The following is a 16,481-nucleotide window of genomic DNA, read 5'->3' on the forward strand; positions in this document are numbered from 1 at the left end:
TTCAAAAGCCACCTGGGTCACCAGGGAAAATGGCAATAAGGCACAAACTGATCTCAAAAATATCCACACATTTTTTGCATATTCAATTTCAGAAGCTTACAGCTTAATTTTTCCAGTTCACCTGCCATTATGTAGCATTTATATGCTCAAAGCTCTGGTCCCATTGAAATGAAGTTGCTTCTGAGAGTTCTGTTTACTCCTTCAGACCAGTCACATCACCCAGCTTAGCAACCTCCTGGGAAAGACAGATTTAAAGTAATTTAATTAGCTTCATTTGACAGATCTGTGGCAAAGGTAAATGAAGAATTTGGCTCTACGGGCCAGCATTTATCTGCAAACAACTGTTTTTTAAGTTGGCAGCCCTCTGCCACATTTGCTTTCCACTTTCCAAATCCTCCAGCATGTGAAGCATCCTGGTTCTGTCTTGGATGAAGGCTTGTTTAAAGCAGCATTTAAATAAAAACATGCAACACCATGAGCATGCCATCAAATACAAGACTGCTGTCTACTCTGCAGAGTATTTTGACATTTACAAACATCCAAATGAAAGTGAAATCATCCTTCAGAAATCATGATAAAGGTCACAGACAGGAGAACAGAACATTTTTTTGACAATAATTTCAAATGAACCCCTGGCTGCCAGAGAACCTGAATGGAGATTTCAGAACCTTGCTGTGCATCCTCCCACCTGGCAGGCTCTGGGAAAGCCAAAAGCTTGGGAGCTGGGCACTTCTGTGCTATTTGACCTTAGATCCTCTACTTCTTTTCCCTGCTGATCAGAAGAATCAATGAGACACCACGTGAAATCCATTGTCCCATTTTTTTGGGAATGACTGCTGCCCTCATCTGCCTAGCCACCTACGCCAGAGATCTGCAGGCTCCAGATACACACACAGAAATGTGGCTTGTCATTCCTGTCCTGCCCTCTCCCCCCAGCTCTTGCCTTCCCCTTGTCTCTGTCCCAAAATCTGGATTTGGAAGCCAGCAGTCCCCCGAGCTGGCTGCTGGGAGCTGAGTGCAGGAGCTGGCAGGAAAATGTGCAGGTTTCTGCTTGGCAGATCTAACTCCCATGGAACCGTGCCTGAGTCCTAACAGGGATTTTGGGAAATCAAGCCATCTTGGCATTATTGTTTTGTATTTAGACAAATGATTTGGCCAGTTCTTAGTTCTGACAAAAAGCCATGCAAACCACCCACCCTGTAAATGCACAGGTAACAGAGGGAAATTACAACTTAATTTCTGTATTCCATACCTGCTGACCACTCACCCTTTAGCGGTAATAATACTTTTTCAGCACCTTTTGCTTGTGTTAGGTGTAATTTTATTTTTAGGTTGTTTTTTTTTTTGTAATCTGAACCCCCTTTCCCCTGCCTCCTGCAAAGTGGGAACAGCAGTTACTGCCATCATCAGAAGTAATTGAGATTAGCCTTGCTAAGGATACTGCATACATCCTTGCCAAGAACAGAATTATTCTTAGCAGCACCAGTTTTTTGCTCTGTGTTCAGCCCAGCTCTTGTGGTTTGCCAAGTACAAACAGGTTTGTACACATTTGCCAAAGACAGAGGACTGTTGGAATCAGAGATCCTAAAAAGAAGAATATTCTGTAGAAGATGCAGATTTTCTGTTCATTCTTTCTCAGAATGACCTGTCCTCCTCAGTTTTCTTCAGCTCCTCCTTTCCCAAGCCCTGACTATTCTCCTCTGGGTTCCAAAATCAATTTAAACTCGGTGTTTGTCCTCTCAGCTCTTATTTCCACACTCCCTTGTTCTCTAGACTTAAAACTACCTTTTCCCTTTGGATACCTCCATCTTTTTTCCAGCCTCCAGTCCTCTCCACCATCCTTCAAGTTCAAGCACTGGAGGGACAAATTTGCTCTGATTTCTGAAATCTCACCAGACCAACTCAGCCACTGAAAGGTGGCTAGGATGTGCTCAGAGCTGCTTGGACTCTGTCACTGAAAAAAGTCCTCTCCACATATGTGGGGGTTTTGTTTATTTATTGACTTGGTTTTGCTCAGACTGCAAAATTTGGGTACCATTGTGATGACTTTTTATAGGTAGAGCAAGAACATCTGAGGCTGGTGCCATCACCTGAACTTGAAATCCACGCTGCTAAATCCGTGGGGCAGATGGGACACAATACCTTTTTGTTTGTTTGTTTGTTTGTTTGTTTTTGTTTTATGGTAGGATTGATATTTGCCTTGTCTCAGTTTTCCCACTCTCCCAACTTATTCTTGGAAATGACCACAGAATTACAGCTGAAACCTTCCAGCTGAAATGACTCAGCCTGAGGCAGACACCTGGCCTGGAAAACTGCAACCCAAACAAAAGTCAAACTGCAAGCAAATTAAAATAGTCTTACCATGGGAAGTGTTGGCAAACAAGAAAGGGGTTATATTACCCATCCTATTTCTAATTTTCATATTTCCATTGGAAAAAAAAAACCACATTAAAGTGGAAAGGTGTTAAAATAATAATAGCAGCATCTCTTTTACAGCGTTTTAGTAGATCTCAGAGCATTTTAAGAACAGGAGTGAGTTATTATCTCCATTTTTTTATTATGCAATTTATAGTAATAGTTTTCCCAGCTACAGTAAAAGCCATCAGTAGTAAGTGATGATTTTCTTGTCATCAGTCTCATGGGACACATTCTCATGTAAACAGCCTGCTGCTATTCACACTTCTCCAACAGGAATTAATTGAGAAAGAAGCCCCTGAGAGGGAAGGGTACAGCATCATTAAAATAAAAAAGTGTAGTATTCAAAAGAACTGTTTCTGATCTTGTCAAGCTTATGTATTACATTGACTTAGAAAAGTTCTTGTATATAAAGTGAGCACCTCACCTGTTGTGAACCACAAAAAGGAATTGTACCAGCCTTGTTTCGTGTTAGAATACAAGCAAGCCAAACAGGGGCTGCTTCTAAATAGCTTCATGTTTGCAACTGTTTGAATAGGTTCTCCTCATCTTTCCTGGGAAGTGTCTAGCTTTTTCTAATATCTAAAATACTGTTGGTGAATTTGCATTGCAAATCTGTTCAGGGAGGGCTGGTTTAGATAGTGAAAAAGATACAGGCACAAAAGGGAAAGAACATAATTGGAAATATTTTCAGGGTTCTTGGTGCATCCTGCCATCAGTCAATCTGTTAATCTGTGCATGCTTCAGCCTGGAAGTGTGGGTTATGGCAAGTGGGAGTTCAGCTTCATGCACATATCTCAGATTTATCTGTCCTACTGACTGACTTTGCCAATAGATTGAATCAGAAACAAACTTCTGGCCTTCATGTCTTTCAGATATTTCTTTCATTATATCACATTCTGCCTTTTTTCCACTCCCCCAAGCTATATGGCTTTGGATCCCTTCAAACTTGTCACAACTTCCTTGGGAAGAAATGCTCAGATCTCTCAAAGTGACTGAAGTTGTCATGTACAGGAATCACTCCAGGGCCGTGTGGTCTGAGTGAATGAGAATGTGCCATCGTGCAAAAATCCTGGAAAATGCACTTAGGAATTCTTCTCAGGTGGTATCATGGGCATGGGAAGTAGTTTTGGGGGGCAAGTAGTGGCAGAGCCTAATTTAAGGGAATGTGCACTTTGATAAGGATGTCTCAAATATGTCTAACCTACAGAAATTCCTGAAGATAGGACTGAAAAAGGCTGATAGGTCTGTGTAAATATTTTTGCCATTCAGCCTACAGAAGCTTAAGGTTAGCTTTGCACTAGAATACCTGACTTACATTCTTTAAAGTCTCAAGTGTCACATGGATGTGCCTTGCACCAGTACACTTCTAATATAACTGCTGTAATGACTTCACCTCTGACACTGAAGAAAATGGTCACCCAAAAATGTCTGTTAAAGTTGTTTCACCACTATCCCAGTATTCATGACAAGGAATTAGCATGCACAAATCTAAAACTTTTCCACTTAAATCTAAACTAAAACTCCTTGGATTTGTGCACGGTCTTATATCTTCTGTCTTTCAAACGCAACTTATGTCTGTATATGAATTAATTTATTTGTGAATTATGCAGACAAAGCAAAATGAGCCTTAATACTTCAATAAGTGCCTCAGTCAAGAAGTTCAAGAAAATTTGTATATTATATATGGGTTTATGAAAAGCTGGCCCTCTTCTCTGTCTTATAGTGCAGATTTGTTTAGTTAAGATTTGCAAGAAGGCGTGTTCTTACTCTTTTCTTGTGTTTATTTTGTCAAATATCTTTTGGCTCCAGTGATTTGGTTGGTCTTGACTTTTCACAGTGATACCAGAAGACAAAGATCACTTTAGATCAGGTAGGGGCTGAACAAGGGCACCATCTCTGGAGCAGGTTGCAAAAGTGAAGCCTTTAATTAGGGAGCACTTTACCAATGAAGGTATCATCTTGTTTCATGAAAATACTCCTGCAGCTGCTGTCTTATCTTCAAATTAAGATTTCCTCTCTTACAAATAAATAGCAAATGCATCCACTTGGGCAGGGAACTGAGCTCCCCACCATCCCAGCTTTGCAGGGTTTTCTAGGATGATAAGGGCTTGCACTTTTCCCCTCACAAAGGAGGCTTAAAGTAGATGGTTCCATAGATGGATGAGACATGGCTTAAAAGCCCTTTTGGTTTCTACACAACATTTTAAAACTCTCTCCTTATGGAGAAGCTCCCACTACAGCATCAGGGAGCCTGTGAGGGTTGGATGGCAGGAAGGGGAAGTGGGGACTGTGATGACTGTGGAAAATTAAAAATTGCTAGACCATGTCTAGGGCTTGTGCAGAGACAAAATAATGTTGGCTTTTTCACTCCCAGTGAAATCTGGGGTCACATGGCTGCCCTAAGAGCCTGCATAGCTTAGTGCTTGTGATTTTGCATCAGCCATAAATATTCATTCCCCAAAGTATTTTATGTTGCAGACACAGCCCCTGCAAGAGTGCTGTTGCAAGAAAACCCATCAGGGATCTGTTTATAATGATAAAGCAGGGGATGACTTTTGTTTTGCTGTGCAGAACACCATGCTCAGCAGGCAGCTGCAGGAAACAGGAGATCTGCAGGATGCTCTGTCCTAGTGAATCATCTCAGCAGCTCCTCCCAGCAAAACTCCCATGGAACAGAGGGCAAGAAATTAAGGATGCTCCTCTGCTAATGGAGACAGCCTGGAAGCCCTCCTTGCCCTCCTTTGCAGCAGTCCCCCAGAGGTACAGAAGACCTTGCTAGGGCACGAAAACATAAATTAAATCTTCCTGTATTAGCACTAATGAGGCTGGCCCATGCTCCTCTTCTTAAATAGACACTTAATTCAAGCTCTCATCACTAAAGCATTCCCAGGACACATCACTTGGTGGCATGAAGCAGAGATTTTCACTTTTCTGCCTGTTGTGGGTAGAAAAAAGAAACACCCCTTCCATGTACACAAGCACACAAACTATTCTCTCTCTAGCTAAGATGGAACAACTTATGTATAAAACAGCATAATTTCACCAAAAAATCAAATGCAAGCTCTGAAATATGGTCAAACTAAAGCTATATATAGGGAAGGAATTGCATAAACACACCTTGAAGTATTCTAAACAGATTTAATATACATCTGTCCTAATGTAAATGTTCTCTCTCAAAGTGAGAGAGATACCCCTCTTATTTTTTAGTGCTGTTTGGCAATGGTACAGCTTTAGTGTGCAAAAAGACCTCCTCATGTTGGTTAATCAAGCTTGATATTTCCTTCTATCAAGGATATATCTCAAATTTTTACTGCAGATATTGATAGAGACAGAAAATTTTATACTGCAGAAATTATTTGTCAGAAATCATGATATATTTTTAGTAACTGTTTTTTGGGGATTTTTTTTGTGATCATTTGCTTCTTCAAACGTGCAGGAAGAAAGTTTATCTCCTATGATAGCTCACCAGAAACTTCCTTTATCAACTCAAACTGGTGAATACCGTAGCTGAAAAACATTCTTCAATACTTCAAAGTTTTTGCAAGACTATTTCCTTTCTTCTAAGTACTGATTTTAAATTACACACTGGCTTTTAAAATAAACTCCTTGTCAGGACTGCAAGCCACTGCAGGTTGAATACAAATTATATTTTATGAAGCAGAAATGTTGGTTTCCTCTGTATCTTAAAAACCTGAGGAGAAGGAAAATGTGCTGCCTAAAAATATTTCAGACAATTTCTAAAATACTCTGCAGGCTGCTACTTATATTTTAGAGCTGGTAAATGCAGCCTTGCAAATCAATATTTTCTGAAAAACATTTCAATGTCACCTAATGATCTTTCTCCCTGATTTCTTCATCAGGGAGATGGAGAGTGAAGATGCACATTAAAATCCTTGGGAAATATTTTGTATGACTTTTGATATCATTTTGTCTGTGAAAGATTGGCTCGAATTTGTTACACACTCAGCAGAAAATACAGAAGTAATTTGCCACCCTGTTTGAATTTTAGCATATTTTTCAGTAATGATATCTGAGATGAAGAGAAGGGCTTGGGCAGAAATGTGCTGGGCACCATAGTAAGGGGAGGACTTGGCATTTAGCAGGTATTTACACTCATCAAGGGGAAAATTTATGGCAAAACCTTTTGAAAGATACATTCAGCTGATTTCTCATTCCAATTTATATTATGAATTGCTTGTCAATAAATGTTAAGAGAAATTTTTTCTGCTGATGTACAAAGAATCTGAGATTTCTTATGTGAAAAAATTAGCTGGGCTAAGGTAATTCCAAGAGGCTGCAGATATTTTGCCTCCCTTTATGACAACAAAAGTCCCGAAGTGAACAAGTAGTGATCAAAGTTCAACAAAACACAGTAATTTCTACCAAGTTGTTTTTTTTTTCTTTTTCTCCATGCCTGATCTCCTGATCTACCAGATTTTCAGAATGCCAAAGGACAGGTTTTAGCAATTAGAGAGATGGCAGCCAGGAAAAAGTCTTACAGCCTATGAGAAAAATGGATGGCAGTGGCACTTTTCCCAAACCCAGACAGTGAGACATCCTTGGCAAAAGCCAGTGAAGGCCTGAAAGAATGAAATGTGTTGTCCAGTCCATGAAGTCACCTCTCTGTGGCAGCTGAGCACGGTCATAACTTCCCCTCATCAAATGGCACCATGGCTCTGCTGGAAACTGTGGAGTCAATACCAAATTTGTGTCAGCCTCTTGCACCGTGAGATGAACGAGCACAAGCACTTGAACATGGCTTTGAACAAGGCCTTGGTCCTTTGGGGGGCCTGTAATCATGGAATTATAGATCACAGAATGGTTTGGGCTGGAAGGGACCTTAAAGCCCATCCAGTGCCACCCCTGCCATGGCAGGGACACCTCCCACCCTCCCAGGCTGCTCCAGCCCCAGTGTCCAACCTGGAACTGAACATTCCAGGGATCCAGGGGCAGCCACAGCAAATCTGGGAATTCCATCCCAGCCCCTGCCCACCATGCCAGGGAACAATTCCTAATTCCCAATATCCCACCCAGCCCTGCCCTCTGGCAGTGGAAGCCATTCCCTGTGTCCTGTCCCTCCATCCCTTGGCAATTGTCTCTCTCCATGTTTCCTGCAGCTCCTCCAGGCCCTGCAAGGCCACCCTGAGCTCAGCCCAAAGCTTCTCCTGTGCAGGTGAACAATGCCAGCTCTGCCAGCCTTTCCTCCCAGCACAGCTGCTCCATCCCTCTGCTCATCCTGCTGCCTCCTCTGGGCTCTCTGCAGCAGCTCCAGCTCCTTCCTGTGCTGGGATCCAGGGCTGGGGCAGCTCTGCAGGTGAGCTCTCACCTGAGCACAGGGGCACCATCACCTCCCTTGACCTTCTGGCCATGCTTGATGAACTTTCTTACTCCCAGAGTAAGACATATGGATCCCAACATATGGATCAAAGGAAATGCCTGGAGCTGACACAGTGGCCACCAACACTTGTCCCTGTATCCCAGAAATAGGACACTGGCAGAGGAGAGAAAATGCTGCCTGGGAAGTCTATGGGCACACACACTGCAACCACTTGAGATATTTCTTTTCTGCTTCAATTCTGGGGAAACCACAACCTTAGAATTTCTGAAGGGAAAAAGGACAAAAGAAATATAATTAGATAAAGCCACCAACTCCATTTTCTTCTAGAGTCCAAACATATCGATCACTATGAATGTTCTGCTCTGGGTATCCTTCAATCTTTCCTGTTCAAACATAGTACAGATTATGTGTAAGTGATCTCCCAGGCAATAGAAAAATGCACTTCTATAGCTGAGGTACATAACCTCTCAGAACCTTGTCTTTTGATAAATCAGTATCTGAGTAAAGCTTGCAAAGTTGGTTGTGCAGCCCTTCCAGGAGTGATTGATAAAAGCCTGAGATCAATGCCCTGGTTGTTCGAATGCTCCCCTGAGAAGACTTCCTTCCTCTGGACAAGTATTTAAGTCTCAATTTACCAATTTTTTAGTAAACATTCCAACCACAACCCAAAGAAAACATGGCAGCCCTATAATTCTTATATGTTTATTTAATCTAACTGCCCATTTCGTTAAACAGTTTTTATTAAAAATATCTGAAAGCAAAATGATTTTAGGAAGTAGAAGTCTTTACTTTGGTAGAAAATACAGTAATTTCCTTCATGCTTTTTGGTTCAGCCAGAGAATGATAAGGGAAAAAAAAAAAAAAAAAGAAAAATAATATTTTTCAGTCCAAATATGCTTTTCAGGAGTTAAATGACAACTTTCGTGCCTTGTACCATCCCTCTGCTTAGAAACCAGTTTTACCTTCATTTGCTGTCCTACCAGTACTGTACATGCCTTCTCCTTCCTGCAATCTTAATGAGAATTGTGACTCAAAACATTAAGAAGTAAGTGCTAGAGGCAGCTAAGGAAGCTCACACTCCCTTTCATCCCATCCCAGAAGCAAAGCTGGAGCCTCTTCCAGGTCTATTCCATGATCTTTAAGCAAAGCCCTTGCACCAGACCTTGAAAGCTGCTGAGCTCTTCTTGGCAATGTCATTGTTGGCAACCCTGGAGAGGCTCGAGCTGGCAGTGTTGTGATTTCTGGAAGAGCTGCTTGGTGCCTCTAGAAGGAGCCTCTAGAAGCCAGGACTTCCCCTGCTTGTCATCTCTGCTTATGCACTGGGTGGCCAAGAAATGAGGAGATGTTTTCAAGAATGTGATTTTTCCTCCTAAACAATGCTTTATGGTTGTCAGAGGTGTGGATTCTGCACATCCTGATGCCTTGTTGGGACTACCTAAAAACAGAGGCCAGACAAAATAAAAGGAATTAAAAGCAGGCATATTGATTGAAGTGCCTTCAGGTACATTTAGAGCAGACAAAACCCCCAGGGGCTGCGCCCAAAATGGGTGATGGGTCACAGGTTTTGATACTTTTGTAAGTTTGGTCCATTTGCATATTGGGGGTTAATTTTGCCATTACAGCTTCAGGTAGTGAAGTCATCTACCCCAGGTTTGCTCCCCCCAGGTCACTTTTGTTTCCATTTCTCAGGGCCTGAGGCAGTGAGGTGTCCTTGATTGCCAGCCTGGAGAGGAATTGTGTTGTCTGACCAAAAGGGGAAAGCAGCAGCCAACGCTCTGTATGGAGTTTAGAGTTATACACTAAAGAACTGCAGGATTACAAATACATGAGAAACATAAATGCTAAAATCCTAAAGCACCAATCCCACGCGGCACACCTGCCCCGTTATTTTATTTCCAAGAAACAAAGCTTCAACATCTCCCTCTTTCCCTCTCTCCTTCCAGTCCCTCCTTTCATCCAGCCTTTCGAGTTCCCACGTTTCTCCATCGGGCAGAGGGTCTTCATCCCCTGCGTGGTGGTCTCGGGGGACCTGCCCATCACCATCACCTGGCAGAAGGACGGGCGTCCCATCCCCGCCAGCCTGGGCGTCACCATCGACAACATCGACTTCACCAGCTCCTTGAGGATCTCCAACCTCTCCCTGATGCACAACGGGAATTACACCTGCATAGCCAGGAACGACGCGGCAGCTGTGGAGCACCAGAGCCAATTAATTGTCAGAGGTAAGGAGGTGTAATTACTTTGAAGGGCGCCGTCGGTGTTTTGTGATGACATCTGTTTGATGGGAAGTGTGAAAAAGAGGGGAATGTGGTAATCCCTCTCTCTGTGACAGAGCGCTCAGAGAGCAGTGAGGCACAGAAAGCAATGTGATTTTCCTATCTAAAAGTCTTGAAATGAATGAAAAACCCAGGAGTGTATCGGGTGGGTAGGGGACCCCTCGGATTGACTTTGTGGAGAATTTTGTGATTGGGAACAAGCTTTTGAAATGGTATCAAATTATTCTCTGCTATTGCTTTAGTCTGATTACACCCAATTTTTATTTAGACCACTCTCTCCTACAAGATTATGTCAGTAAAAAAGCAGAACATTGATGTTGACTTCGTGGGGAAAGGACTCTCTGATGTTCCCTTGTTCTTTTCCTGGTTTGTGTTTATCATGCAATTAGCAGGATTCATGCACTCATGATGACTTCACAACATTTTGCCTTGAAATAGATGTGAATATACATTCAGTAAGGAAATATTTTATGTGGAAGAAACCTTTTTAGTCTCACCTTAGCCAAATTATCTAGAGATTATTCCTTGTGATGTATTTTCAAACTTACTATACATGACTTCAACAAAAGCACGTTGCTTCCTTTTCTTTCTAGGAGTTTTTCAGTGTTTCAATTTTTTTATTTTTAAAACCACAGCCAGGCCCTTCCCTCTCCACCGTCTCCTTCTTGCTACCAAGCCAAAAGGCTTCTCAGAGAAAGAAAAATTTCTGCCTGCTGCACATTGCTACATTTTATTTTCCCTTCTGTAAGTTTGCCAAGATAAACTTTAAAATCTTAATGGGGCTTTTGCAACCTTTCCCAGGGCTTTTTTCCCACCCCACATTCTGAAGAACTCTTTTAAGCCAAATATTCCCAGTGTCCTAATGCTATCCTTTAGGAATTATTTCCTTGTTTTCCAATATGCTTACTTTTTAACACCAGTATTCCTAAAACTCAGTGGTAAACAAATCCATTACTTTTCCAGTAGTTTTGATATGAATATTTCATTTTTTTAACTTCACTGATTTTAATCTTGCTTATGATTATTCAGTACAGGTGTTTATTACTTTCCTCCTTTATTTAGCAATTCTTAAATGAAGTAGTCTAATTAACTACATGCATTTAATTATTCCTTTCTAAGCTTTTCTGCTAGATTTTAACCCTATTCCTCACTTAATTAATGAGAGATTTTCCTCACCTCCTCTTTTTGCTAGAGAAGGAAAGGTTGAAAACCTCATATCACTGTTTGTGTCTGCCTGCTCAGAAATGCTGCATCTAAAACCAACTGGGATTTTTCCTGTTTTTCAGCTGTAATTCAGCTCTGGAGGTGATGGGAATAAATCTGCAGCAGCCCTGTGTGGGTTCCTATGGGCACCTCTCACACCCAGGATGGTTTTAGCACCTGAGAACAGGTTCTCTGCTGCCACTGTCTGTCCTTGCCAGCTCTGAGACCCATGAGTGTAGGGATGTCTGCTCTTTGTAGGGATTCCTGCTCTTTGTAGGGATTCCTGCTCTTTGTAGGGATTTCCGCCCTGTCCCCCACTGATGGGGACAAGCCCTGCTGTGCCCTCGCTTCTCCTGGCTTTGTCTGAAATGGACTTTCCCTGTCTCCTGCTGTCTGTGGGTAATTCCTCCCCTGACCTCCATTCCCAGGACCCATCTGCCTCTTTCTGCCTTTGCAGGCATTCATCAGTTTTGCCTTCTTGTCCAGCTGAGGAGTTCTGGGGGGGGCCCTTCACTGGTCCCTCACCCCTACACTTCCATTTTCACCTCCATTTCCCTCTCATATGATTTCTGCTCTAATTACACCTCCTGAGGAGGGCTCTGTCTTCATAAACCCATGGGCATGATAGAGAGGAGCTTTTCACTCCCTTATACCCAAGGGCTTGAAGGGCAGTTCTGGATCCTGCAATTTGTTAGGAAGGCTACATCATGTTCCCTTCTTGCCCATCTTTCTGGCCATGTAATGCTCTGCAGAGCCTTCTTAAATCCTGTCCTCTCTCCTCTCTCTCACTATCACTTTGAATGATAATGTTTTAATCAGTTTTGGATGTGCATCTGAGCTAAGAGCTCTCACTTAGAGGAAAAGGAGAAAATGCAATATCATGTCTGACCTGAATTCTCTGGCAAAACCCTACCCTGACCTCTTTCCCTTAACTGAACTACTTCAGCTGCCTCACCTCACAGAGGTCAGAACTCAAACAGCCACCAAAGAGTCACTGTGATCACTCTGCATCCAACCTGACCTGTACACATTTCAATTAAGACTTGATTTCCTGCTGCCTCTTTATTCTCCAGGTTTTCTGATCCCGCCTCATCTTTTTGTTCATAGGTGCTGTATAACTGAAACATGATATTTTTCTAAATAATCTAAGAGGTTTATCTCCAAATACAGGGAGAAGTGGTGCTTCAACTCCTCTTGTTTCTAATCCCCATTGTTTGAGGGTTTCTCAGCAGTGTACTTTAAACTTAAATGTTGGCTGTCCTAAATGCTGGGAGATGTGTTCTGGGAAAACCTTATTTATGTGCACTCAGTGCATTTTGATATGAGAGAAGACAGCAAATAGGAAAGGAAAGTTAAGTGAAATATGACTGTTGCCCACATAATTCCTTTTTCCTTATTCAGGCTGTCGTATTCATTTTAAAAGTAGGCATTAAAACAGTGCAGGCCATTGGGTTTCCAAACTAAATGGGAATCAACCTCATTTTACAGTACATGGTTAGGACTAAAGGTACATCTAAAGACAAGACATTCCTAAGGTGAATGAAGAAACACAGGACAACTGCTCATTGCTTCATTTGAATTGTTAGTGAACACACAAACTTCCACAGATTCCATGCACAAATAGAAATACATCATCTTTACATCTTCATATAGTTTTTCCTGAATAGTTTCTGTAAGATCACATAGATCTGTGCTCCTCTCCACAAATTATTGGCTAATTTTAGACTAATTGGAAGAGAGGAAAACACCTCCAGTGGAGCTGAGCTCTGCAAAATTCATATTAAGAGGTGATTGATAAGAAACATTGGGTGTAATACCAGAGAATCTAAACAGGCAAAACCTTCTGCCAACACCAGAATCGTTCCAACTGGGATCTCTCCTCAAACATGAGATACAAATCCACAGAAAAGCAGGCTTGATTAGTGGCAATGTTTATGGAATATCTTTTGAAAGCTCAGTAGGAAGTGGAAGTGAGTGAGAACAGGTCTTTCCTTCTCAAAATCTTAGGCTGTGCCAGATCTTGGTCTGCAGATCTTCTGTAAATTCATTAAAAATTTGACAGCTAGAAGGTCTTCTCAAAACCTCATAATTATTATTGTTATTATTAATATTATTATTTTATTTCTTGGCATACTCTTGGTTTGCCAGTCATGCTAATCAGGAGGAGGAAAGGATAGGATCCTGTCATGAGAGCCATAGATAGAAATGAGGAAAATATCTTGTCTGTCAGCTACTTAAATCATCATGAGGAATTAATCAAGACTTTACTCATTAAGGCTGTCGTCTAAGAGTGATTAAAAATCTATATACACTTTATCATGTGTTATTCATTTCTGTTGCGTTTCCTAAAATGAAGTGCTCATGGAATAAAAAGCAGTGAAAAGAATTCTAATGGGTAACCAAAAAGAAAAATCTGATATATGTATTATGAGATCAAAATTTTTCTGATACTACCAGAGAAGGGGATTTAAAGATAGTAGTGAATGTATAAATCATGATTTTATATCTGCTGTTAATGAACACATTTTAAGTTAAAATTGAGATAAGGTCTTTAGATTCCTAATAAGCCCCCATAATGCATTTAGTGCATTAGATGTGTTTTTATTTTGCACTTGCCAGGGGTGTTGAATGTAATTAGATAGTTGGGCACCCAGTGAGGAGTCTCTGAATTTTCCAGAGAGTAAGAGAGTTTCCACCTTTTTTGTGATATATGGTGGTGGTGCTGAGGTGATGCATCAAAAGCAGTTTGGGTCAGAAAAGCAGGGAGGGAAGAATTAAGGGCAGAGCTCGTATCAAAACTCATTTACTTTCTTTTCTGGTGTTTACATTATGGCTTTGAAGATGACTCCTAAAAGATTACCTAATTTAATGTATTCATTAGACAAACCTGATCAACACAAACCATTAGGCATGGTCTCATTTTGCAAAAGTATATCTTTTTTCTTGAACTGCAGACCAAATGGTTTCACTAAACCAGCTAAATTGACCCCTTAAGTCCAATGACCAAATTTAATAACTGTTCATCTTTGCTAAAGTACAGTGTTTAATGATCTCATTCATTAATACATCAGTGGTTGCTTTGGTTGATTAAATTTCCTCCATCATTTTGACAGTTTGATCTTAATGCGAAGTACAAATATTCCATGTCAAAATGAAACACTGCATTCTGGACCAACGTCGTCCATTATTTCTTAACTCACTCCAGTAGCCCACCAGAGGAGCTCGTGTTAGGAGCCTTCAGAATTGCTCTCCAGAGGGATTCACTGATCACTGTACCTGGCAGCCACAAGTGCTTGTGTGGATTTAAAGCCCAGGAAGGAATGTGTGAGTTTGGTCCCTGGCACAGTCAGAAGGGATTCTTGCACTTCCACAGAGCAAATTTAAATCAGGGAGTGGATATGGGACCATGAGGATCTCGTGAGGTTTAACAAGACCAAGCGCACCTAGGCCAGGGCAATCCCCAACATCATTCCAGGCTGGGGATGAAAAGATGGAGCAGCCCTGGGAGAAGGATTTGGGGTTGCTGAACCCTATTCTGCTCACGTCATCCTTTGTTTTCCCTCAGTGACAGCCTGAGACTGCTTATCAGAATACTGACTGAAAGTACCCTTTTTAGTCATTTCACCTCCTTTTAACATTTCTTTTTTAACCTTTTAACTGCTTTGAGTTCAGCCATTAAAACACTGGCATCTGTCAACTTATGGCTCTTACCCTAAAAAATTCAACAGCTCATTTCTCATCACAGAAACCTGTGGGCTGCATTAAATGAGAGCCTACCAGAAACTCAGTGTTAGGAACTGTGCTGCTGAGACCAGGAGGATGATAAAAGTAGAACTGTTCAGTCACATTCATGAGCAATTTCAAAGAGTTTCACTTCTAAAGGAGTAGAGAAGTCTCACACATTTACAGCCAAAGAGAGAGGAGGAACTGCTTGTTTACTTTTTTCTTTTAACTCAAACATATCAGACAAATTACCTTGGTTAAATTCTTGCTGAGCATATTTTCTTTAAGGGCTAATGATCTCCTGAAAGATAATGAAAAATGAATGCAGGTTTATAATCTAAATCTAGGTATCAAAACCTAAAACAAGTGTTTAACAGCATTGTACCCTGAACTATAGCAGGACATAGCACAGAACAAGTTATTAAATTGAAATAAAATTGAGAAGCAAACGAGCAAGGAGGAAGAAAAAATTAAAGGTCTGCTCTGTTTGCTGTTTCATCATTTATATAAGAAGAAAAATCCTGTGGCTTTAACTAGACAGCAATACAGAAACAATGGAAAGGTCATTGAATGAATAATTTTATTTTGTTGTAGCATCTCTTCAGCTTTCAATTGGCAGTCTTAAGACTAAGTAGCAGAGTTTTTTGTCTCCAAAACCAGAGCAGTAGTTGGCATTTTTATAATCAGTCCTAAAGGATGGCCAAAGCTTTTTTCTGAACATAGGAACTGCTTCTATTACTGGCTGTGGGCTGAGTTTTTCCAAGTAAATTTTGTTTATGGATCCAAAGAAGGAAATCCTCTGATTTCTAATGATACACCTGGTCCTGGAGATACAGAGCAAAATTTCATTGCTGCAGTTACCATTCTATTATTTTTCTCTACTGAAAGTAATAATTAGAATTGAGAATTTCAAGAATATATGAGCAAAAACTTCGGTTTTATATAAACCCAAAATACAGTGATATCAGTGTGATGAAAAGACTTGTTCAGAGCTTGTCAGTGTTAAAGGCACAACACATCATGGATATCTCTGTGAGTTCTTAAAAGATATGGAAGAATGTAGCAGAATTTCCATAGAAACGCCCAAAGAATATTTCCACTTGGCATCCATCCTTTTTTTTCTATATGTCCCCAATGGGATTACACAAAAAGCATGTTTTAGCAGATAAGTTTAATGCAAATATTATTTTAAAGGCTGATTGCATTTATTCTATACTAAGCAGTCTTGCTTAACTTTTTCCTGGACTTTCTGCATATCCCTGCTCATTTAAAAAAACAATTTCCTGCAAATTTAGCATTTCTTGCCACTATCATCCATAGCAAATGAAGAAAATAAAAAAGTGTTTTTCAAAGTGAAGGGAAATAAAACAAATTACAGACGTTTTATATTGGAAGACAGATTTTAAAAACCATTCTACTCTTCACATTCTTCAGTGGTAGAGAAGGACAGTAATTATCAGTCACTACATTGCATCTTTTGTAATCATTCACCTGTAAAAATGGTGGGTTCATGTTTTGTGTTG

General features: G+C 40.8%; 1 protein-coding gene across 2 annotated transcripts in view; it reads left to right on the forward strand.

The window, feature by feature from the left end:
- The window catches only part of DSCAM (DS cell adhesion molecule), a 365,785-nt gene that overhangs the window by 203,629 nt on the left and 145,675 nt on the right, over positions 1-16,481 (forward strand). For both annotated transcript variants that reach the window (XM_062515218.1, XM_062515217.1), the window contains exon 7: positions 9,700-9,978. In XM_062515218.1, coding sequence (XP_062371202.1) covers positions 9,700-9,978 — 279 coding nt within the window. The remainder of the gene's footprint in view (positions 1-9,699; positions 9,979-16,481) is intronic.

The sequence above is a fragment of the Cinclus cinclus genome, chromosome 2, assembly GCF_963662255.1.
Source record: "Cinclus cinclus chromosome 2, bCinCin1.1, whole genome shotgun sequence".
Classification (NCBI taxonomy): Eukaryota; Metazoa; Chordata; class Aves; order Passeriformes; family Cinclidae; genus Cinclus; species Cinclus cinclus.